The 24,659-nt window shown below is 44.1% G+C and overlaps 1 protein-coding gene across 1 annotated transcript in view; it reads left to right on the top strand.

The window, feature by feature from the left end:
* Positions 1–24,659, top strand: part of LOC120913248 — a 67,769-nt gene that overhangs the window by 29,413 nt on the left and 13,697 nt on the right. The window contains exons 3-7 of the mRNA XM_040323067.1: positions 3,764–3,871; positions 9,653–9,727; positions 9,806–9,910; positions 12,156–12,293; positions 21,252–21,431. Coding sequence (XP_040179001.1) covers positions 3,764–3,871; positions 9,653–9,727; positions 9,806–9,910; positions 12,156–12,293; positions 21,252–21,431 — 606 coding nt within the window. The remainder of the gene's footprint in view (positions 1–3,763; positions 3,872–9,652; positions 9,728–9,805; positions 9,911–12,155; positions 12,294–21,251; positions 21,432–24,659) is intronic.

Here is a 24,659-nt window from a genome sequence, read left to right on the forward strand (position 1 = left end):
CCAGTGGCATTTATAGTAATCCAATGCATTTTTATAGCACTGATCGCTATAGAAATGCCAAAGGTCCCAAAAATGTGTCAGAAGTGTCCGCCATAATGTCGCAGTATTAAAAAAAATCGCTGATCGCCACCATTACTAGTAAAAAAAAAAAATATTAATAAAAATGCCATAAAAATACCCCCTATTTTGTAAACACTATAACTTTTGCGCAAACCAATCAATAAACGCTTATTGCGATTTTTTTTTTTTTTTTACGAAAAATATGTAGAAGAATACGTATCGGCCTAAACTGAGAAAAAAATAGTTTTTTTATATATTTTTGGGGGATATTTATTACAGCAAAAAAATATTATTTTTTTTTCGAAATTGTCGCTCTATTTTTGTTTATAGCACAAACCAATCGGTAAACGTTTATTGCGATTTTTAATTTATTTTATCAAAAATATGTAGAAGAATATGTAACGGCCTAAACTGAGGGCAAAAAATTTTTTTAATATATTTTTTGGGGGATATAAATATAGCAAAATATAGCAAAAAGTTAGAAATATTGATTTTTATTTTTTTCAAAATTGTTGCTCTATTTTTGTTTTATAGCGCAAAAACTAAAAACCGCAGAGGTGATCAAATACCACCAAAAGAAAGCTCTATTTGTGGGAAAAAAAGGACGCCAATTTTGTTTGGGAGCCACGTCGCACGACCGTGCAATTGTCAGTTAAAGCGACGCAGTGCCGAATCGCAAAAAGTACTCTGGTCTTTGACCAGCAATATGGTCCGGGGGTTAAGTGGTTAAGTACCGAAGTTTGGCGCCATTCCATGAGTGTGTGCAATTTTGAAGCGTGACATGTTGGGTATCTATTTACTTGGCGTAACTTCATCTTTCACATTATGCAAAGAAATGTTTTTTTTTAATCGTGAAACTTTTTTTTTTCCCCCAAAAAAAGAACATGTTTGAAAAATTGGTGCGCAAATACCGAGCGAGATAAAAAGCTGCAATGACCGCCATTGTATTCTCCTAGGGTCTCTGCTAAAAAAAAACATATATTAGCCCGGATTCACAAAGCACATTTCGCCGACGTATCTCAAGATACGCCGCGTAAGTGCAAATATGCGCCGTTGTATCTGTGCGCCGGACCCAAAAAGTAAGATACGCCTAAAAACAGGCTTAATCCCCACCGACGTAACTTGGCTACACCGGTGTAGGGTGGGCGCACATTTACGCCGGACGCATGCTGGTACTGCCATTGATTAGCCATTCAAATATGCAAATGAAGAAAATACGGCGATTCACGAACCTGCGCGCGACTGACGCAGGCTACGAGAGGTGCGCGTAAGTTCTATGTCCGGCGTAAAGTTAAGCCCCATAAAGGAGGTGTAACTCAGCAGCAGACATGTAAAGGTCTGCATCAGGGAACACAAGCCGGAGTAGTTTACGTTGGACGTGTGTCTGGATGGGCGTAGATTACTTTCATGGCGTAGGCAGTGATCCGGCGTATCTTAGGTAGTTGTTCCGACGTGATTATGAGCATGCGCACGGGGATGCGTCCATGACACGGCGCATGCGCAGTTCGTTTAACGTACTTGTCTGGCTCTCAAACCATCATTTGCATGGGGTCACGCCTCATTTACATGGGGCAAGCCCACTTCCACCTACGCCGGCCTGCGCCTTCGAAACCTACGCCACGCCGACGCAGCGTTTGGAGCACTGGCTTCCTGAATTCCATGCTTGCCTCTCTGCGTCGGCGTGGCGTACATTGGTTTGCGCTATGGCGGCGTAATGTGCGCTCGTTCTCTGTGAATCCGGGCCATAGTGTTTGGAGGTTCTATGTAATTTTTCTATCAATTTTTTTTTAATGATTTTTACATGTAGGAGCGAAGTGTCAGAATTGGCCTTGGTGCGAAATGGTTAAAGCGAAGTTCCACCCTAAAGTGGAACTTCCGTTCGTTGGATTCCTGCCCCTCCCCCTCCGGTGCCACAATTGGCACTTTTTAGGGGGGGGGGGGGTGCAGATACCTGTATAATGCAGGTATGCATCCACTTCCGGGGAGAGATACCCGCAGAATCCCGCCCCCAGCTGTGTTCTGGGAAACGCACAGTTCCCCGAACACAGCGGAGACCAGTGAAAATGAACGGCACGACTCGCACATGCACAGTAGGGAACCGGGCACTGAAGCCCCAACGCTTAACTTCCCTCACCGAGGGGATGTGGCTGGGGGCAAAAGTAATATGCGCTACGCCGCCGTAAATCAGAGTGGCTCCTAGGGTATCCTCAAAGAATTTGCTCCCATATGCGGGCCGGCGTAACGTAAATCTTGCCGGCTTAAGCCCGCGTAATTCAAAGTAGGCTTGGAGTGGGCGTGTTGTATGGTAATCTGGTTTGACCCCACATCATTGACGATTTTTATGAACGGCGCATGCGCCGTCCGTGGACGTATCCCAGTGCGCATGCGCGAAATCACGTCGCAAATAGTCAATGCTTTCGACGTGAACGTAACTTACGCAAAGCCCTATTCGCGAACGATTTCCGCAAACGACGGAAAATTTGACGCTGTCCCGACGTCCATACCTAACATTGCGTACACCTCATAGAGGCAGGGGTAACGTTACGCCGAAAAAAGCCTTATGTAAAAAAATGCGCCGGGCGGACGTACGTTTAAGAATCGGCTTATCTAGCTAATTTGCATACTCTACGCGGAAATCAATGGAAGCGCCACCTAGCGGCCAGCGTCAATATGCACCTTAGATCCGACGGCGTACTAAGACGTACGCCAGTCGGATCTAGCCCACATTCAGTCGTATCTTGTTTTGTGGATACAAAACAAAGACACGACGGTGCATCGCAGAACTTACACGGCGTATAAATAGATACGCCGCCGTAAGTTCTTTGTGGATCTGGCCCATAGTGCATCCTTTTCCTTTGTGTTGACCGTAAAGTGAATAACTCAACACCAAGTTCATTATATGGACCCCTTATATATTTGTACATGTTGATCATATCCCCCCTTATTCTCCTTCTTAAAGTGGAGTTCCACCCATAAATATAACATTACATCAGTAGTTTTAAAAAAATGTCATTAGTCCTTTAAGAATTTTTTTTTTTTTTTTTAGATGCCTTCAAAGTGTTGTTGCTAGGCAGAATAGTTAATCTTCCCACTTCCTGCACCTAGGTGCTTAAGCTTCCTAACCTACACCGCACAGACTCCTGGGAATGTAGTGGGTGTAACTTTCCAGGAGTCTGTGCACTCCCCAGTCTCGAAGAATCATGTGACTTGGACAGCACAGGTGCTGAAACCTGATCTGAAAACTATTACATTGCTTGTGCAGCACTGAGCATGTGCAAGATCTGCAAGGCTGAAATCCAGGAAGTCATACAGTCTGGCTTCATGATGCCCACACTTAAGATGGCCCCAGTCAATTTCTATTTTATAAAGTGTCTAAATGCTGTAACAACCTAACAAAACGGACCTTAGTTTACAGACTAACTTTACTAGAATACATTAAGCTTGTGTATTACAGGGGTATTTATATATAAAAAGTGAATTTGTGGCCGGAACTCCGCTTTAAATTCAGTTCCTCTAATCTTTCCTCATAGCTGAGCTCCTCCATTCCTCTCATCAGTTTGGTTGCCCTTCTCTGCACTTTCTCCAGTTCCCTGATATCCTTTTTGCGAACTGGGGCCCAAAACTGAACTGCATATCCAGATAACCAATGTACTGTATAGGAAATATTGGCTTTGGGTGGACTGACCCTGACTTTCTCTTTCAGGCGTGCCGAACACAAGTCTCCGGTTTCCATCGTATCCGGGACACCTTGAGTTGGCTTCAGACTCAGCTAAAGGCTGCTCAAAATGGCGGAACACTTTCCAGTCACCAGGTAATGCCAAGTTACTGCAAAGAGTCTACTAATGTTAATAATGTTTTTTCTTTCTGTATCTGTGTAAGGAGATGATGTGCACACCCTGAATGCTACAATTAAATTCATTTTGCTTAATTGCTTTCTAGTTTTCTGCACATTTTATCATTATACATATTTACTGTCTGTATCATTAACAAGTTGGTTGCCTTCCCTCACTGATCTAGTCCCACAATGGTGTCGTACACCGTGACTCATGAACCTTGCAGGTGTAATGAAATGTGGACATACCTGAAAGATGAGTTTTATATAAGTGGATGGGTGTTCCTCTTGGGACACAGATGTGTTTATGCATCACATGCCAATGAATATTAACATTTGACTTGTACAGCCTGGGGCTCTGCACTGCTTTATTGAACAAAGCAATAACATGTAAAGTTCGTACAGCGTTTTTGTGAACGGAGCACGAAGTAACCGAATCGGAGGACAGTGCTGCTATATTTTAGTGCTGAATCACATACATGGTACGCGATAAATATGTGATTACCACGTGGTGGGATCTGGAATAAAAGGGGTTGTAAATGTTCGTTTTTTAATTTTCTAAATTGGTTCCTTTAACTACTTGCCGACCTGCCGCCGTTGTTTTACGGCAGCAGGTTGGCTCCCCTGCGCGAGAGCCCGTAGCTCTACGTCGGCTCTCTCGCAGGATACTAGGGGCGCGTGCCCCCGAGTCCCGTGCCCGGCGGGCGCGATCGCCGTCGGGCACCCGCGATTGCTCCTTATAGAGCGGGGACCGGGAGCTGTGTGTGTAAACACACAGCTCCCGGTCCTGTCAGGGAGGGAAATGCTGATCCTCTGTTCATACAATGTATGAACCGAGGATCAGTGTTTCCCCTAGTGAGGCCACCCCCCCCCACAGTTAGAACACACCCAGGGAACATACTTAACCCCTTCCCTGCCCCCTAGTGTTAACCCCTTTACTGCCAGTGACATTTTTATAGTAATCCAATGCATTTTTATAGCACTGATCGCTATAAAAATGCCAATGGTCCCAAAAATGTGTCAAAAGTGTCCGAAGTGTCCGCCATAATGTCGCAGTACCGGAAAAAAAATCGCTGATCGCCGCCATTACTAGTAAAAAAAAAAATATTAATAAAAAATGCCATAAAAATACCCCCTATTTTGTAAACGCTATAACTTTTGCGCAAACCAATCAAACGCTTATTGCGATTTTTTTTTTTTTTTTAACGAAAAATAGGTAGAAGAATACGTATCGTCCTAAACCTGAGGGAAAAAAAAATGTTTTTTGATATAGTTTTATATATTTATATTTATTACAGCAAAAAGTAAAAAATATTATTTTTTTTCAAAATTGTTGCTCTATTTTTGTTTATAGCGCAAAAAATAAAAACCGCAGAGGTGATCAAATACCACCAAAAGAAAGCTCTATTTGTGGGAAAAAAAGGACGCCAATTTTGTTTGGGAGCCACGTCGCACGACCGCGCAATTGTCTGTTAAAGCGACGCAGTGCCAAATCGCAAAAAGTGCTCTGGTCTTTGGGCAGCAATATGGTCAGGGGGTTAAGTGGTTAAGCTAGTGCATTGTTGGTTCACTTACCTTTTCCTTCTATTTCCCTTCTAAATGTTTTTTTTTTCTTTGTCTGAATTTCTCACTTCCTGTTCCTCCTCCTCCTCAGTAAGCTTGCCCCCATCATCCGAGCTGTTCTGGCTGGGGGTTAGTCAGTGTGCTCTCCCCCTCCCTTGGGACTACATCCCTGCGGGAGACGCTGTGAACATGCTGACTAACCCCCAGCCAGATTGGCTCAGATTGGCAAGATGATGGAGGAACAGGAAGTGAGAAATTCAGACAAAGAAAAAAAACATTTAGAAGGGAAATGGAAGGAAAAGGTAAGTGAACCAACAATGCACTAGCTTAAAGGAACCTATTTAGAAAATAAAAAAACAAACCTTTACAACCCCTTTAAACTGTAGAATTGAGCTATCAGTCTATGAAAGTCCGTGTACAGCAGAGCCCAGACAGGAAGAGTGAGAATCAGCACAGGGAGCCAATCAGTTTTGCTGCCGTGCTAAGCAGGAACATGCCGATGGGTGGAGACGGGCGAGTGTTAATGCACTAAGCTGGTGTGCCCTCTCTTGTGTGATATAATTATTATTATTATTATTATTATTATTATTATTATTATTATTTTTATTTTTTTTACGAAAGTGCTACTGGGACTTTCCAGTGCAGCCGGGTTGGTTTGTGTTCCTGACCAGTCCCATGCAGAGGATGTACACAAGGAACTGGCACCAGGCCAAAGAACTTTATTTTACTTTATTATCGCTTTAAGGTTGGGCCAAATTTAAAAAAAAAAAAATTAAATATTATTCCTGGAATAACCACCATCGCCCAAAAGCACAGAGCCTATGGATGTCCATGAAACTTTAGCAGGACGTCAGAAGCTGGATGACGAAGGGAAACCCTTAGGCCCCTTTCACACTGAGGCATATTTCAGGCGTTTTAGCGCTAAAAATATCGCATAAACAACGCCTGAAATAATCCTGCCCCAGCATCCTCAGTGTGAAAGCCTGAGGGCTTTCACACTGAGGCGATGAGCTGGCGGGAGAAAAAAAAATCTCCTGCAAGCGGCATCTTTGGAGCGGTGAGAGGAGCGGTATGTATACCACTCCTTCACCGCTCCTTCCCATTAAACACAATGGGACACCGCGGTAATACCGCTGGCAATGCGCCTCTGCAGACAATGGGCACAGTGGCGTCAATGGGCACAGTGGCGACAATTGATGGGCACAGTGGCTGCGTTTGATGGCCTGGCACAGTGGTGACAATTGATGGGCACAGTGGCTGCGTTCAATGGCATGGTACAGTGGCTGCTTTTGATGGCATGGCACAGTGGCTGCTTTTGATGGCATGGCACAGTGACTGCGTTTGATGGCATGGCACAGTGGTGCGAATTGATGGCACAGTGGCTGTGTTTGATGGCATAGCACAGTGGCTGCATTTGATGGCATGGCACAGTGGTGACAATTGATGGGCACAGTGGCTGCGTTTGATGGAATGGCACAGTGGTGACAATTGATGGGCACAGTGGCTGCATTTGATGGCATGGCACAGTGGTGACAATTGATGGGCACAGTGGCTGCGTTTGATGGAATCGCACAGTGGTGACAATTGATGGGCACAGTGGCTGCATTTGATGGCATGGCACAGTGGCTGCGTTTGATGGCATGGCACAGTGACTGCATTTGATGGCATGGCACAGTGGTGACAATTGATGGCACAGTGGCTGTGTTTGATGGCATAGCACAGTGGCTGCATTTGATGGCATGGCACAGTGGTGACAATTGATGGGCACAGTGGCTGCGTTTGATGGAATGGCACAGTGGTGACAATTGATGGGCACAGTGGCTGCATTTGATGGCATGGCACAGTGGCTGTGTTTGATGGCATCGCACAGTGACTGCATTTGATGGCATGGCACAGTGGTGATAATTAATGGCACAGTGGCTGCATTTGATGGGCACAGTGAAGCTGCAATTTATTTTTTTCGTTTGCGCCCCCCCCCCAAAATGTTGAGCACCAGCCGCCACTGAGCACTGATGTAACTTGAGTTTATGTGATGATACCTCTAAAATAAATAATAACAGGCGGAACACCTACAATCTAATTTTTCAGGATGTTTTTTTACTAATCGTAACACTTGCTCTTTAAAATGAATGTTTAGTGTCGCCAGTCATTCGTTTTACAGGTTGGTGTGCCTAGGTGAGTAATCTCTCACTAATGGATGTCAAACTGCTTAAAAAATGTTCCATAAAACTTTGACATAGTAGCAGTTGGAAGATAACGGGACCTGTCTGGGGCTATCTGAGCCGACATGGTCAGTCTTGGCTGTGATTTAAAGTATCGGCCTTTCCAAAACTGAACAGTGGCCCAGATTCAAGAAGCAATTGCGCCTGTGTAGCCCTGTGTGCGCAAGTTACGTTGTTTCCGTACGGCGTGTTTAGCGTAAGGCTACCCCTTCTAATAGTAGGGGCAGCCAATGCTAAAGTATACCCGTTGTTCCCGCGTCGCGAAATTTGAATTTCACGTCGTTTGCGTAAGTGATTCGTGAATGGCGCTGGACGCCATTCACGTTCACTTGGAAGCAAATGACGTCCTTGCGACGTCATTTGCCGCAATGCACGTCGGGAAAGTTTCCCGACGGAGCATGTGCTCTACGCTCGGCGCGGGAGCACGCCTAATTTAAATGATTCCCGCCCCCTACGGGATCATTTTAAATTGCGTGCTCTAGCGCCGGGCAATTTTGCCGGCGCGCCCGCACAATTCACGGAGCTTCTGCTCCGTGAATCAAGGGCAGCAGAGCAAATTTGCGGGGGCACAGGGCAAAATCGTTGCCCTGCGCCTCCGTAAATAATGCGCAAATCTCTTTGAATCCGGGCCAGTGTTTGCAATGATCTCTGTGCTGAGTTCCTGGGTTTCTGCATCTGCTGATCCTTTTATGAAAAGCTCCGGCCCTGCTGGATGTTTATTTTATATTATGGATAATGGAACAAGAAGAACTGGAATATTGACCAGATGGTCACCAGTCATCTCTATGACCGTCGGAGGCCCCGGCGCGATGTTATGACGTCACGCCCGGTACCCGGAAGTAAACAGAGCCGCAATCGCGGCTGTCGGCATGTGATCGGTGAATTTGTTTTCACCGATTTCATGCGTGTAAGCCTGTAGGAGAGATGTGGGGTCTTATTGACCCCGCATCTCTCCATAAAGAGGACCTGTCGCAGTGATTCCTATTACAAGGGATGTTTACACTCCTTGTAATAGGAATAAAAGTGATAAAAAAAAAAAAAAAAATGTAAAAAAAAGTGTAAAAAAAAAAAAAATGAAGTAAAATAAAAAAAAAATATATATTTTTTTAAACGCCCCTGTCCCAGTAGTTCGCGCACAGAAGCGAACACGCATGTAAGTCCCGCCCACATATATAAACACCGTTCAAACCCCACATGTGAGGTATCATCGTGTGCGTTAGAGCGTGTGCAACAATTCTAGCACTAGACCTCCTCTGTAACTCGAAAATAGTAACCTGTAAAACAAATTAAAGCGTCGCCTATGGAGATTTTTAAGTACCGAAGTTTGGCGCCATTCCGTGAGTGTGCGCAATTTTAAAGCATGACATGTTGGGTTTCTATTTACTCGGCGTAACATCGTCTTTCACATTATACAAAAAAATTGGGCTAACTTTACTGTTTTGTTGTTTTTTTTAATTAATGAAACTGTTTATTTCCCTAAAAAAAAAAAAAAAGACGTTTGAAAAATGATTGCGCAAATATCGTGCGAGAAAAAAAAGTTGCAATGACCGCCATTTTATTCCCTAGGGTGTCTGCTAAAAAAATATATATAATGTTTGGGGGTTCTGATTAATTTTCTAGCAAAAAAATTGTGATTTTTACATTAAGGAGAGAAGTGCCAAAATAGGCCCGGTGATCAAGTGGTTAAGCTAGTGCATTGTTGGTTCCCTTACCTTTTCCTTTGATTTCCCTTTGAATTTCTCACTTCCTGTTTTCCTCAGTAAGCTTGCCCCCATCATCCGAGCCGTTCTGGCTGGGGGATAGTCAGCGTGCTGGCCCCCTCCCTTGGGACTACATCCCTGCGGGGAGAATCTGTGAACATTCACAGCCAAGGAGGCAGGGATGTTCACAGATATATTTCCTGACAAGGCACTAGGTAATTCATATTTTTTTACAGTTCTAAAACCATATCTTTTTTTTTTTTTGCCCTTTTTAGGACTACTTATCGGAACATCAGGATTTGGTGCGGGAACTCGTCAGAACTCTGAAGTTTAAAGAAGAACTCTTGGAGGTAGGTATGAGTGGTTGGTGGCTAGAGGGCTTTGGGAAATGTCTAAACAAACAATATTAAGTACATTTTTGCCTTCAGGACTGTCTGACCTTGCTGTTGACACTGCCGGTGGCCTGTGATCAGAACGTGGACCTCATCACAGATTTTGTGGAGAAGCTGAGAGTGAGGGAAGAGCAGATAAAGGTGACCTTCAGTGACGTCATGATGACACCATGGGCGAGATTTACTAAAACTAGAGGGTGCAAAATCTGGTGCAGCTCTGCATAGAAACCAATCCGCTTCCAGGTTTTATTGTCAAAGCTTCATTGAACATTCTGAAGTTAGAAGCTGATTGGCTACCATGCACAGCTGCACCAGATTCTGAGTGCTCCAGTTTTAGTAAATCTCCCCCCATGTGACTCCATTTGTGATTATTTTGTAAAGCTTGTGCCTCTAATGCATTGACTGGAGGAAGATTGAGGCATAACGCTCAAAGAGAACCTTTTCCAGACCATTCATTTTAACCACTTTACAACCGCCCTATAGCAAAAGTACGTCTACAGGGCAGTTGCTTAACTCTGGGAGGCCGTTAATTAACGTCCTCCCAGAGAATCGTTCCCACGCGCGCCCTGACGCGCGCACACGGGAACATCCGTGCGCGCCAGGTCCATTGGACCCGTAGCAACACGGATCTCGGTAAACGGCAAATGACAGCGGTCGATTACCACGTGAACGCTCCGTCCATTGACGGAGCGATCACAAATGTAAACAAACAGACAGCAGGGTCATTGCAAGTTCATCACTCTCCTCTCACACCGATCCAGCGTGAGAGGAGAAGAGAGTGATTTGTGACCCAAACAGTGAGTTTTTTCTATTGAGCAGTGCCACATCTGCCACCTCTGTGCCACCAAACCAAAGTGCAGTTCAGTCACCTCTCTGCCCCCAGCCTGCTGATTGGACAATAATGAAAGTACATCGGCGTTCCTTTTACCTGTGCAGCAAAGCCTGATTGGCTCCTAGTAAGGCCCCATCCTCTATCGGTCTGCTGTTGTGCAGGGGAGAACAGGAGGGTGGAACCAAGACACATTTAGGTACTTATGCAGATATTATGCTGTTGGCAGGGGCAGACTGACAACTCATGGGGCCCCCCGGGCAATAGGAGATTATGGGGCCCAGGCAATAGGAGATTATGGGGCCACACAGTATACACACATACAGTAGACACACGCGCACTATATATGTGTGTATGTGTGTGTGTGTGTATATATACACGTGTGTGTGTGTGTGTGTATGTATGTATGTATATGTGTATATATATATATATATATATATATATATATATATATATATATATATATATATATATATATATATATATATATATATATATATATATATATATATATATATATACATACACACAGAATACACATACAGTATACGCACTATGGGCTAGATTCACGTACCTGGGCGCATCTTTTGCCCGGCGTAGCGCATCCCATTTGCACTACGCCAACGTAACATAGTGAGGCAAGGCCAGTATTCACAAAGCACTTGCTCCCTAAGTTACGTCGGCGTAGCGAAAATGGGCCGGCGTAAGCCCGCCTAATTTTAAATTAGGCAGGTAGTGGGCGTGTTACATGTAAAGTAACCGTGACCCCATGTAAATGAATGGCCGTTGGTACGGCGCATGCGCGCGCTCAGAATCACGTCGCAAATACTCCCTACAATACGACGGCTCAATGCGTACGACGTGAACCTAACTTACACACAGCCCCATTCACGTACGACTTACGTAAACGACGTAAAATCTGACGGCAGTTCCGACATCCATACTTTGCATGGGCTGCGCCACCTAGAGAGGTGTTTTATCTTTACGCCGGCGTATGTCTTATGTAAACGGCGTAGCTTACTGCGACGGGCGTACGAACGTTCGTGAATCGGCGTATCTTGCTCATTTACATATTCGACGCGTAAATCAACGTAAACGCCCCTAGCGGCCAGCATAAATATGCAGCCAAGATACAACGGCGTAGGAGACTTACGTCGGTCGTATGTTGGCAACAGTGAGGCGTAACTCATTAAAAGAATGGCCGCAAAGATACGACGGCGCTCATTCGGACTTACGACGGCGTATCTACCGATACGCCGTCGTAAGTCCCTCTGAATCTGGCTATATATACATACATACATACATACATACATACATACATACACGCACACTGAAAAGGTACTGGAGAGGCGGGGCAGCTATAATCTTGAGATTTAAAAAAAAAAAAAGATTTTTTACATACTGTCCCTGGTTTTACTAAGGCTGGCAACCCTGATGGGGGGGCCCCCTAGTGGCATGGAGCCCTCGGGCAGTGCCCAAATGGTCAGTCCGCCCCTGGCTGTTGGTGAGTGTGAATGTTGATTTTCCTTGCACTGACATTGTCGCCATTCTCTGCAGAAAGAAGGGGAGGAGTTAGCTGAACACAAGCACCAGAGAGATACAGAAATTGAACGTTTACAGGAAGAGATGAAAGCGAGAGAGGAGGACATAATGAGGCTGACGAAGGTCCTGCGGGAGAATCAGGATACCATCACGGTGAGTCCAATATTTATTGTATGTGGGAGGACTGGGGTATGTGGCAATATAATAGGGAAATAATGAAGCTGTAGGATGCATAATAACAAAGTAGACATGTGCGGTTCATTTAGTTGCATTAAAGCGGAGTTCCACCCAAAAGTCCGGCCGTATTCGCGAACGACTTACGCAAACAAAGTAAAAAATTCAAAACTCGGCGCGGGAACGACGGCCATACTTAACATAGGATACGGCGCACTTACCCCTACTATAGCAGGGGTAACTTTCCGCTGGAAAAAGCCGAACGCAAACGACATAAAAGAAAAAGCGGCCGTTCGTTTCTGAATCGGTGTAAATGCTCATTTGCATATTCGGTGCGTAAAAAAAGACACGGAAGCGCCACCTAGTGGCCGGCCTGGAATTGCAGCCTAAGATCCGACGGTGTAAGTCACTTACACCTGTCGGATCTTAGGGATATCTATGCGTAACTGATTCTATGAATCGGGCGCATAGATACGACCGGCCGGCCTTAGAGATACGACGGTGTATCAGGAGATACGCCGTCGTATCTCCTATCTGAATCTGGCCCATGGTGTAATATTTTTTACGCTTTATATATTACACCTTTAACATACATTTACACATTTCACATTGAAAAAAGCGTAAAAAAGAATATAAAATAATAATTTAAAAAAATATATATTTTTTTTATTTGTAAATAACTTTTTAATGATTTGTACCATTGCTCACAGCTAAAGTGTAAATAAAGTCAGGGTTGCCAACCTCTCGTAGCATTTTTTACTGACAAAACATGAATTTATTGGCGGAGCACATTTTTCTTTTTTTTTTTTTTCTTTTACTGGCAACCTGAGAAATTACAGAACTCCTATTGAAAACTAACACATTGAATATTTGAACAGTATAATCGTGATATGCAAACACTGACAATACCTAGAACAAAGTAATTTTGCTTGATTTACACTTCAAAAGTCAACACAGCATGAAATTAGCAGCCTCTGATAGTTACTGACAGTTGTAAAAAAAAGAGATTTTTACAAACTGTCAGTAAACTTACTGGCGGTTGGCAACCCTGAATAAAGTGGTTGCGGTAGGTATCGGTAATTGGTATCAGCAAGTATTAAAAAGAAAAAGTATTGGTACCCGTAAAAAAAAATTGTATCAGTGCGTCCCTACTATTAACCCTTGCAATGTGGACACAGCCCCTCTGCAAGATATTATATATATATATATATGTATGTATGTATGTGTGTATATATGTAATATATATATATATATAATTATAATTTTTATAATAAATGTTTTTTGCCCGAAATTTTGCCTTTAAAGTAATGCCACAAAAGTTTTCCATTTAGGACCTCAGATCAGATTGGTCGCTTATTTCACCAGATCCATCCCCCATCTCTAAGCACACCGCAAATGGCGAAAGCATTGAAAAGGCCCAATACCAGGAAGAAGCGTGCGCACTGTAATAGACTGTGTGTAAAAACAAACATATTCGTGCAAAATAAACCGTACTCTGTATCCACATTTTGCGTTTATACCCGAGATTAAATGTATTTTTAGCAAACACCAGATGGACAGGCGTACACCATGCTGGGCCCTAATAGCATTTACCGAAGCTTTTCTCTGTGTGATCCGTATTCTTAGACTTTTAAAACTGCAGATGTCTTTTCATAAATGACCAAAGGTGTTTTTTTTTTTTTTTTCATGTAACCCTTAGGCCCCGTACACACGGTCGGACAAAACCGATGAGAATGGACCGAGGTTCAGTTTCATCGGTCCAAACCGACTGTGTGTATAGCCCATCGGTCTGTTTTCCTTCGGTCCAAAATTTTAAAACATGCTTCTAAATCGAACTGATGGACCACTGCCCGATCGGTCCAAACCGATGGTTTGTACAGAAAGCATCGGTTCAAAACCCGCGCATGCTCAGAATCAAGTCGACGCATGCTTGGAAGCATTGAACTTTGTTTTATTCAGCACGTCGTGTGTTTGACGTCACCGCGTTCTGACCCAATCGGTTTTTGGAACGATGGTGTGTACGCACATCAGGCCACTTCAGCGGTGAACCGATGAAAACGGTCCGTCGGACCATTCTCATCGGTTTTGTCCGACCGTGTGTAGGCTTCATTTCCATGGACGTTTTTAGAGCCACTTTTCTGAGCTTTTTTTGCAGCTTAAAAACAGCTCTCCATGTTAGTCTATGGCCTCATGCCCACCATGACGTTTTTGAGCTGTAGATGGCTGAGCCGTTTTTAAGCTGCAAAAAAAAAACAGGACCAGTGCGTTCTGAAGCTCCAGCCTTAGAGCTGTAAAAACGCCAGACGTTAAATGCGCAAAAACGCTAAAAACCGCTACCGCAGCGTTTTTGAGCTCCAGCTCAAAAAAAAAAAAAACATTTTTTAAAAATAAACATGGACAGGCGTTTTTAAGCTGTAAAAAAGGCTAAAAAAAGTGGCTGTAAAAACATCCATGGAAATGAAGCCTTAAAGTATCTGCCAGAAAGGAAAATGTATAACCTTTGATTGTTGCTGAATGTGTACATATACATGCGGTAGATATGGGTGTCTATAAATGATCCAATCCGTTTATTTACACCGACCAGCATGACACCGGGGTGAAGGATCGGGCGCCTTGGGGCTAGACTAGAGGGGGTAAGTTGAGCTTTTAATTACTGAAGCGCCCGCTATTATTTGTAGATATCTGTGAAGGTTCTTGTATATCCAGGTCATGGTAAAGCAAGTGGTGGTTGGTCACAATCAACTGTACTTGTTCTGTAATATTGAAGAACATTCATCATTTCTCCAAGCCTTGTCTTGGGTTCAGAGGGGTGCACACGAGGTGTACAGGGTATGACTGGTTACACCCTAATCAACCCATGTGACACAGATTCCCCCTACTGCCCGGGCCCCCCCACAGCAATGCCAGCTTCCCTCCTCTTCTTCCCCACCAGCTGCTACCAGGGATGTTTCGGGATGGAGTGCAGGTACCTGAAATGTATTTAATACTTGGTACAAAATCCTTTGTTGGCTTCAAGACACCTCCTGTATGGAGAAACGAGTCGCATGCATTGCTCGGGTGTGATTTTGGCCTATTTTTCCACACAAACCGTCTTCAAATCTTGAAGGTTCCGTGGGCCTCTTCTATGGACTCTGATCTTTAGTTCTTTCCATAGATTTTCTATTGGATTCAAGTCAGGTGATTGGCTGGGCCATTCTAGCAGCTTTATTTTCTCTTGAAACCAATTGAGAGTTTCCTTGGCTTTTTTGTATTTGGGATCATTGCCTTACTGAAATGTCCTTCCTCCTTTCATCTTCATCATCCTAGTAGATGGCAGCAGATTTTTATCAAGAATGTCTTGGTACATTTTTCCATTCATCCTTCCTTCAATCATATGAAGTTTGCCAGTACTGTATACTAGGGTTGTCCAGATACCGATACCAGTATCGGTATCGGGACCGATACCGAGTATTTGTGGGAGTACTCGTACTCGCGCAAATACCCCCAATACCTAAATAGAATACTTCCCCCCCCCCCCCCCGCCGCATCGCGCCGCCGCATCGAAAGCCGCCGCATGGGTTAAACAGCGTGCGGGAACATCACAGCTTTCATTTGAATAGCTGTAGTGTTCCCGCGCGTATAGACACTCCCCCTTGCTCGGGATTGGATGGGTGAATGTGATCTGTCCAATTCCGAGCAAGGTGGAGTGTCTATACACGTGGGCAAAACAGCTATTCAAATGAATGCTGTGATTTTCTCCATGCGGTGGCGGCGGCTTTCGGCGGCAAAGGTATGGGGTAAATGGCTGGAGGGACATGGCTGCATATGTGAGGGACATGGCTGGAGGGACATGGCTGCATATGTGAGGGACATGGCTGCATATGTGAGGGACATGGCTAGAGGGACATGGCTGCATATGTGAGGGACATGGCTGCATTTGGGGACACATTTAAAAAAAGTATCGGTATTCGGTATCGGCGACTACTTGAAAAAAAGTATCGGTACTTGTACTCGGTCCTAAAAAAGTGGTATCGGGACAACCCTACTGTATACTGAGAAACAGACCCACACCATGATGTTCCCACCTTCAAGCTTCACAGTTGGTATGGGGGGGTTATACAGTGCCATTTGACCTCCAAACATGGTGTGTATTATGGCATCCAAAGGGTTCAATTTTGGTCTCATCTGACCACACTATATTCTCCCAGTATTTCACAGGCTTGTCTAAATGTTGTGCAGCAAACTTTAAATGATCTTCAACATGCTTTTTCTTCAGCAATGGAGTCTTGTGTGGTGAGCGTGCACACAGGCCATGGCGGTTGAGTGCATTACTTATTGTTTTCTTTTAAACAATTGTTCCTGCTAATTTCAGGTCTTAAAGGATCACTAAAGGTTTCTTTTTTTTTTTAGCTAAATAGCTTCCTTTACCTTACTGCAGTCCTGGTTTCATGTCCTCATTGTTCGTTTTTGCTTTGAAGTAGCTGTAATTCTGCTCTGATCTCCACACTTCCTGGTTGTCTGGCTCCTTATGAAAAATCTCATGGCAGCTTTTCACTGTGGTCTAAGTTGTGTGTCTAAAACTCCTCAGAACCAATCAGATTCATTTTAAAAACAAAACACTGCCCTGGATTTGTTTGTTTTTGTTCTATGTGTCTCTCTACTTCACAGAAACATGAAACCAGTTTAAAAACGAAAGTGAAACTAGAGGCACATTATATGATTGATTTTTATCTATTTTTAATCATTTTTAAAAGGAATCAGTTAACTTTTATATGTCTCTATACCCTGTAAACAGTCATTTCAGCAAAAAAATTGTTTTCCTTTAGTGACCCTTTAATTTCTGTCTGTCCTGTTTTGGTTTCTTTGCATGTATGGATTGCATGGGTTACACGTGGCGAAAATTTCATGTCAATGGCACCTTTAGAAATATATTTACCAAGAAAAATGGTGACATGTTCAATACTTATTTTACCCGCTGTGTGTGTGTGTGTGTGTATATGTATATATGTGTGTGTGTGTGTATATATATATATATATATATATATATATATATATATATATATATATATATATATATATATATATATATTATACATTCTAATGCAATAGGCTGTGCACACCTACACTTGGGTTCTAATGAGTGGTTCCGAATTATTTTTTTAACGAATTTTGACAAATTGGTTCCAAAAAAATTCGAAATTCGGAAATTTGAAAATTTGGATTCCTGAATTTCCGAAAAAAGCAAAATAAAAAACAATGAAACAAAAACGAAAGAATTTTTCGGCAGTGCACTTGTCTAATGGTTACCTTTTAATCCAGGGTTTGACAAAATCCGGGTGCCTGGTCACAATTGCGACTGGAATTAGCGACCTGGCGCTCGGAGGAAGGAAGCTTAGGCCTGCAGAAGGCCGCGGCCTCAATTACCAGCCGGAGAGGTCCGACGCGATCGTGCGGCGGGAGAGGTGGGGGCGCGCGGAGACACCCATCCTGTGTCTCCGTGCGCCCCCACCTTCCCCGCCGTGCGATCGCGCCGGCCGGTAATTGAGGCTGCGGCTTTGCGGCCTTCTGCAAGCCTAAGCTTCCTTCTGTGATCTGGCGCCATCTTGTGGTGGCCGTTGGCAGGCCAGACAAGTAAACCAGCAATTCATATCTTCCCCAGTGTTTTCCCTGCCATCTCCTTCCCTCTAATTAGAACCCCCAAACATTGTATATATTTTTTATCCTAACACCCTAGAGAATAAAATGGCAGTCATTACAATACTTTCTGTCACACCGTATTTGCGCAGCGGTCTTACACGTGCACTTTTTTGGGGAAAAATACACTTTGGTTTTAATTAAAAAAAAATAAGACGGCAGTAAAGTTAGCCCAATTTTTTTTTTTTTTTATGTTGTGAAAGATAATGTTACGTCTGGCTCCTAACTTTTTTAGCTGACTCCAAAATTCCAAGCAAATTTGTCAAACCCTGCCTTTATCCAATCACCATGAAATAGGTCTGTGTAGATGTTAATTGTCCAAGAATAGGATGGGTAGTGTGACCGTTGTGGAAACTCCCTGGATTAGACAACTAGATCATTGTGTTTTCACAGCTCCAAACCTCCCATCCTAATTTTTGACCATAATATCTGCACTGACGTCTCTCATGGTGATTGGATTAGGGTGACTATGCTACCTGTAAATGTTGGGGTATCTTCCTGTCACTCATTAGAACTTAAGTGGCTTGGAGAAGCTATGAAACCTCTCCAATGTTACACAACAAGTCCAGCGGAATGTGACCAACTACTAGAAATATAATTGAAGATATTTCCTGCAGCATGTTGGTTGATCGCTATACGAGGGGCTGATCCTTTCTTGTTTGATTAAAGGGGCTTTGCATGTCCTCTGCTCCGGCGAGCCATCCCCTGCATTATTGCGTTATTGTTAGGGAAAACTTTGCTGGTCTTCCTTCACACAAGCACACAGACTTCCCCCACAGCACTGAACAAAAATGCGAATATATTTCTATATGTGTATTTGTAAACCATTGCGTCATGAGCAGGGGCGGTGCTAGACTATTTTTCACCCTAGGCACCCCCCCTCTCCAAAAAGGAATAGTAGAAAAGTAAATAAACATGGTTGTTAAGGAGCGGGCGGCCACCACGTCCTTAACTACTGATGATCTATCAGCTGTCAGTGGGGTTCCCCGCTGACAGCTGAATGTAAAGAGAAGAAATTGTTGGCATTAAAAAAATCAGGCTGCCAGCATTAAAGTAATGCAAGGTTTCACTACTAAAATGCCGTATCATACCGCTTGTGAATGGAGCTCTGTTTAGGGAAGCCAATGGAGTCTCCCAAAAGACTCACTCCGAATGGTTGGTAAGCACAGGGTGGTATCTTAATGTCTCAAGGGGTGAGAAACAAAGAGAGACTCCATAGCATAATAACGTTTAACAAAGTATTTATTCTGCTAAAAATGTTGCACTTACATTTAGGCTGTTATAATCTCGCGGTGGATATAGCATAGAGGGACGCGGCGTCTCCTCAAGGTTTCTCTTGTCTGTTAAGCTCCGTATCTGTGTACAAAGGCATGATGACGTCGAATCAGCTGGCCACACCTACACGTTTCGTCATCAAAGGACGTCGTTTGGGATAGGCTGCTTATCCCAGACGACGTCCTTTGATGACGGAAAGCGTAGGTGCCATCATGCCTTTGTACACCGAGTTACACAGATATGGAGCTTAACAGACAAGAGAAACCTCGAGGAGACGCCACGTCCCTCTATGCTATATCCACCTAAGTGTAAGTGCAACATTTTTAGCAGAATAAATACTTTGTTAAATGTTATTATGCTATGGAGTCTCTCTTTATTTCTCACCCCTTGAGACATTAAGATACCACCCTGTGCTTACCAACCATTTTGGAGTGAGTCTTTTGGGAGACTTTAAATCCCTGTGCCTGGAGAGACCGCTGTGATAGCGGTCACCCATCTTCGGTAAGGAGACTACAATACCATTATTTGGGTGTCTTATTGGTGGAAGAAGATCCCTCTTTTCACAAATTCAACCTTTGTGCACCGTTGCGAATTATGTTATAAGGACTTTTTCTTTATGGCTTATCGATTTTCACTTATGAACGTTGAACCTTTTTATTCACTATTCATTTTCTTATATAATTTTTCCTTTTTGGTTTTGAATATCTTTAAATATTACTGTTCACCTATCAGGTTTATCGCGGTCTGTTTGTCTAGCGCTGTACCTTGTTATATTTATTGTTTAAAAATTTGGTATTCTAATTTTTTGGCACATCCCATTATCGCTGTGGGAATTTTTTTTCACTTTTATATTTTTCTAGCGCAGTGTTTTTCCTTGTTTGGATTTTTTTTTCTAAAGCCAATGGAGTGTTAGGAGGCCGGCAGAAAGTAGGGGAATCTACGTTGGGGATTTGAAGTGGTTTATCGGGGGTTATGGCTAAAGCGATCAGCCCTAACCCCTGTACCCTGGGGATTATATTTCTTATAAAAGTGATCTGAGCAGCTGATTATCCGCTGGATTGCTTTTAGAAACAGTGGGAGGGGTCGTCGCCCGCCCCCCCCCCCCCCAATTCACCCCCCCCGAACGGCTGGTAACAGAGGTGAGGAGAGACCAGATCGTCTCTCTCCACCTCTATGATCTAGGATAGGGATCTCCAAACTACGACCCTCTAACTCAGGGGTCCTCAAACTTTTTAAACAGGGGGCCAGTTCACTGTCCCTCAGATTCTTGGGGGGCCGGATCAATACAGCCTGACCAGTGCCCAGCAGCGCAGCCTGACCAATGCCCAGCAGCGCAGCCTGACCAGTGCCCAGCAATGTAGCCTTACCAATGCCCAGCAAGGCAGCCTGATCAGTGCCCATCTATACAGCCCAACCTGTTTCCAGTAATGCAGCCAGTCTCTCCAGGACCCAGTAATGCAGCCTGCCCTGTGCCCAGTATTGCAGCCTGATCTGTGCCCAGTATTGCAGCCTGATCTGTGCCCAGTATTGCAGCCTGACCTGTGCCCAGTATTGCAGCCTGACCTGTGCCCAGTATTGCAGCCTGACCTGTGCCCAGTAATGCAGCCTGACCTGTGCCCAGTAATGCAGCCTGACCTGTGCCCAGTAATGCAGCCTGACCTGTGCCCAGTAATGCAGCCTGACCTGTGCCCAAAAGGCCAGGAGGGCCGGGCAAAAGACCTTGGTGGGCCGTATCTGGCCCGCGGGCCGTAGTTTGAGGACCCCTGCTCTAACTGTTTCAGAACTACACGTCCCATAAAAAAAAAAAAAAGAAGGTAAACGCAATTACTATGTGGAAAAAATGACAATTGTTTTCTAAATGGTGCTTTACCAAACCAAATGTTATCTAGTTCAGGTGGACCTCTACTGTTATTGGAATAGAGTCACGCAGTGTTGATTGGATCAGATACTAATCTGTGCTTTCAGTAATGATTGTTCTCCTTCCTCAAGGCTTTGCGTGACCTCCTGGGGGAAAAGGACTTCACCATCCAGCATCTGGAGGTGGCACTGGACTCTGCCATCCGCTCAGCCGCATCCCAGGACACCCTACGCCTGGCCGCCCTGCGGGAGAAAGACTCCCTGATCACAGCAGTACAAGGAGCACTGAGCAGCAGCAACCAGGATGTGGAGGTGAGTGGATTGAGCAGAACACGGGGGGCTGATTGGAGACTTTGTAGTTTGCACTGCGGCCTTGCAGCTCTGGGGTCTGGATTTCAATCCCCAGTAGAAACACAAACACATAAAATCTGTATGTCCTCAACGCTTCCAGACCTTAGGTGTTTTTCAGATTTGGTGTTTGCAAGACTAAAACAGTTTTTTCTGCTAGAAAATTACTTAAAACCCCCAAACATTGTATATATTTTTTATCCTAACACCCTAGAGAATAAAATAGTGGTCATTGCAATACTTTTTGTCACACCGTATTTGCGCAGCGGTCTTACAAGCGCACTTTTTTTGGAAAAAAATCACTTTTTTGAATTCAAAAATAAGACAACAATAAATTTGACCCAATTTTTTTATATATTGTGAAAGATAATGTTACGCCGAGTAAAATGATACCCAACATGTCGCGCTTAAAAATTGCGCCCGCTTGTGGCATGGCGTCAAACTTTTACCCTTAAAAATCTCGATAGGCGATGTTTAAAAAATTCTATAGGTTGCATTTTTTGAGCTACAATTATTGCTCTCGCTCGAACGATCGCCGCGATACCTCACTTGTGTGATTTGAACACCGTTTTCATATGCGGGCGCTACTCGCGTATGCGTTCGCTTCTGCGTGCGAGCTCGTCGGGACGGGGCGCTTTAAAAAAATATTTTTTTTTGTTTTCTTATTTATTTTTATTTATTTTATTACTTTTTACACTGAAAAAAAAAAAATTGATCACTTTTATTCCTATTATAAGGAATGTAAACATCCCTTATAATAGAAAAAAGCATGACAGGTCCTCTTAAATATGAGATCTGGGGTCAAAAAGACCTCAGATCTCATATTTGGGCTTAAATGCAAAAAAAAAAAAAAAATTTGGAAATGACAAAAAAAAAAAATTGGCTCTTTAAGAAGCTGGGCGGGACTGACGTTTTGACGTCACTTCCGCCCAGCAGAGCTATGGGGACGGGCGAAGGAGATTTTTCCTTCAGTCTCGTCCCCGCTCAGCTGCCGAACGGTCCCGATCTCCTCCGCCGCTACCGACGGCTCCTGTAAGCGGCGGAGGGCGCGGGAGAGCGGCGGGAGGGGGCCCTCTCCCGCCACCGATAACGGCGATCTCGCGGCGAATCCGCCGCGGAGACCGCCGTTATCGTTTACCAGACCGCGCACACTAAAGATTGATACCTCGGTTGTGGCAGCAGCTGCTGCCGTTACCGAGATATCAATCTTTAAAAAATGGACGTACATCGTCGTGCGCAGGTCTGGAAGTGGTTAATTGCTCTGGTAGGTGAACTGGTTCTAACCAAATAGGGTCTGGGTTGTGTCTTTGAGTGTCTTGTGAAAATGGATTGTAAGCTCCTATGGGTCAAAGATTGCTGTGAATAGCCGGATTCAGGTACAGTTACGACGGCGTATCAGTAGATACGCCGTCGTAACTCCGAATCCGCGCCGTCGTAACATTAAGCGTATGCTCAAACTGAGATACGCTTAAATGTTGCTAAGATACAACCTCCTACGCCGTCGTATTTTAGCTGCCTATTTACGCTGGCCGCTAGGGGCGTGTATGCTGATTTACGCCTAGAATATGTAAATCAGCGAGATACGCCTATTCACCAATGTACGCCCGGCCGTCGCAGTAAAGATACGCCGTTTACGTAAGGCGTTTTCAGGCGTAAAGATAAACCACCAAAAAGATGGCGCAGCCAATGTTAAGTATGGACGTCGGGACCGCGTCAAATTTTTTAAGTTTTACATCGTTTGCGTAAGTCGTCCGTGAATGGGGCTGGACGTAAGTTACGTTCACGTCGAAACCAATGAGTCTTTGCGGCGTAATTTGGAGCATGAGCACTGGGATACGTCCACGGACGGCACATGCGCCGTTAGTAAAAAAACATAATTTACGTGGGGTCACAATGAATTTACATACAACACGCCCACATCTTACACATTTGAATTTGGCGGGCTTACGCCGGGCCAGTTACGCTACGCCATCCTAAGTTAGAGCACAACTTCTTTGTGAATACAGGACCTGCTGCTCTGACTTATGGCGGCGTAGTGTATCTGAGATACGCTACGCCCGCCTAAATCTACCTGAATCCGGCTAGAAGTGTTCACTGTGCTCTATAAAGTGATTTTTTTTTGATAGTACACTTGGATTATGAGCATAATTCGTTCCAGAAGCATGCTTGTAATCCAAAACACTTGTATATCAAAGCGAGTTTCCCCATAAGAAATAATGGAAATTCAAATGTTTTGTTCCACAACCATTTATTCATAAGTCCTTCAGTTTCTAGTCCATCTAAAAAGATTATAGCCATGTGATAGGTTGTGTAATCATAAAATGTCCATCCACAAATGGAAGCCTCTGCAAGCCTGTCCACATAGACCAGGGGTCTTTAAACTACGGCCCTCCAGTTGTTTAGGAACTACAATTCCCATCATGCCTAGTCATGTCTGTGAATGTCAGTGTGTTACAATGCCTCATGGGATGTGTAGTTCTACAACAGCTGGAGGGCCGTAGTTTGAGGATCCCTGACATAGACTGTCCTCCACACCGCCGGCTTTCACTGCTGTCAGTTTGCAATTGTGATCGAGAAGACTACCCTGCAGTAGAGCGATTGTGGAGCATGGAAGGGACAACGTTAATGGCGGTGAGGAGGACGGTCTATGTGGATCGCTTTACCCCGGATGCCTGCATACTTGGATGTCTGTTTTAATCATCAACCATGTGAGTTTCTATATGTTGTACCTTCATTAAATGTAACCATATTGCTACACTTAGAGGACCCTCTCTTCTCTTTTATACTCAGTCACATGACGCTACTTGTATATCAAGACATCGCTTGTATATCAAGTCACAATTTATAAAAAAAAATTAGCTTGTCTTGCAAAACGCTCTCAAACCAAGTTACTCTCAAACCAAGGTTTTACTGTAATAGCTAATCTATACATAGATTAGATCTTGAAATTTGTTCAGTGTCTATGATATAAAAAGTTAGGGTGGCGATTAAATTCAGAGTGTTTAACCACTTCCACCCCGGAAGGATTTACCCCCTTATTGACCAGGCCATTTTTTGCGATCCGGCACTGCATTACTTTAAGACAGTCACGTTCCTCCACCCCAAACTCGCTCATCCATGTCTTTATGGACCTTGCTTTGTGCACTGGTCCAAATCATTTGGTGGAGGGGGGATTATGGTGTGGGGTTGTCT

Source organism: Rana temporaria, chromosome 9, assembly GCF_905171775.1.
Source record: "Rana temporaria chromosome 9, aRanTem1.1, whole genome shotgun sequence".
NCBI classification, from domain to species: Eukaryota; Metazoa; Chordata; class Amphibia; order Anura; family Ranidae; genus Rana; species Rana temporaria.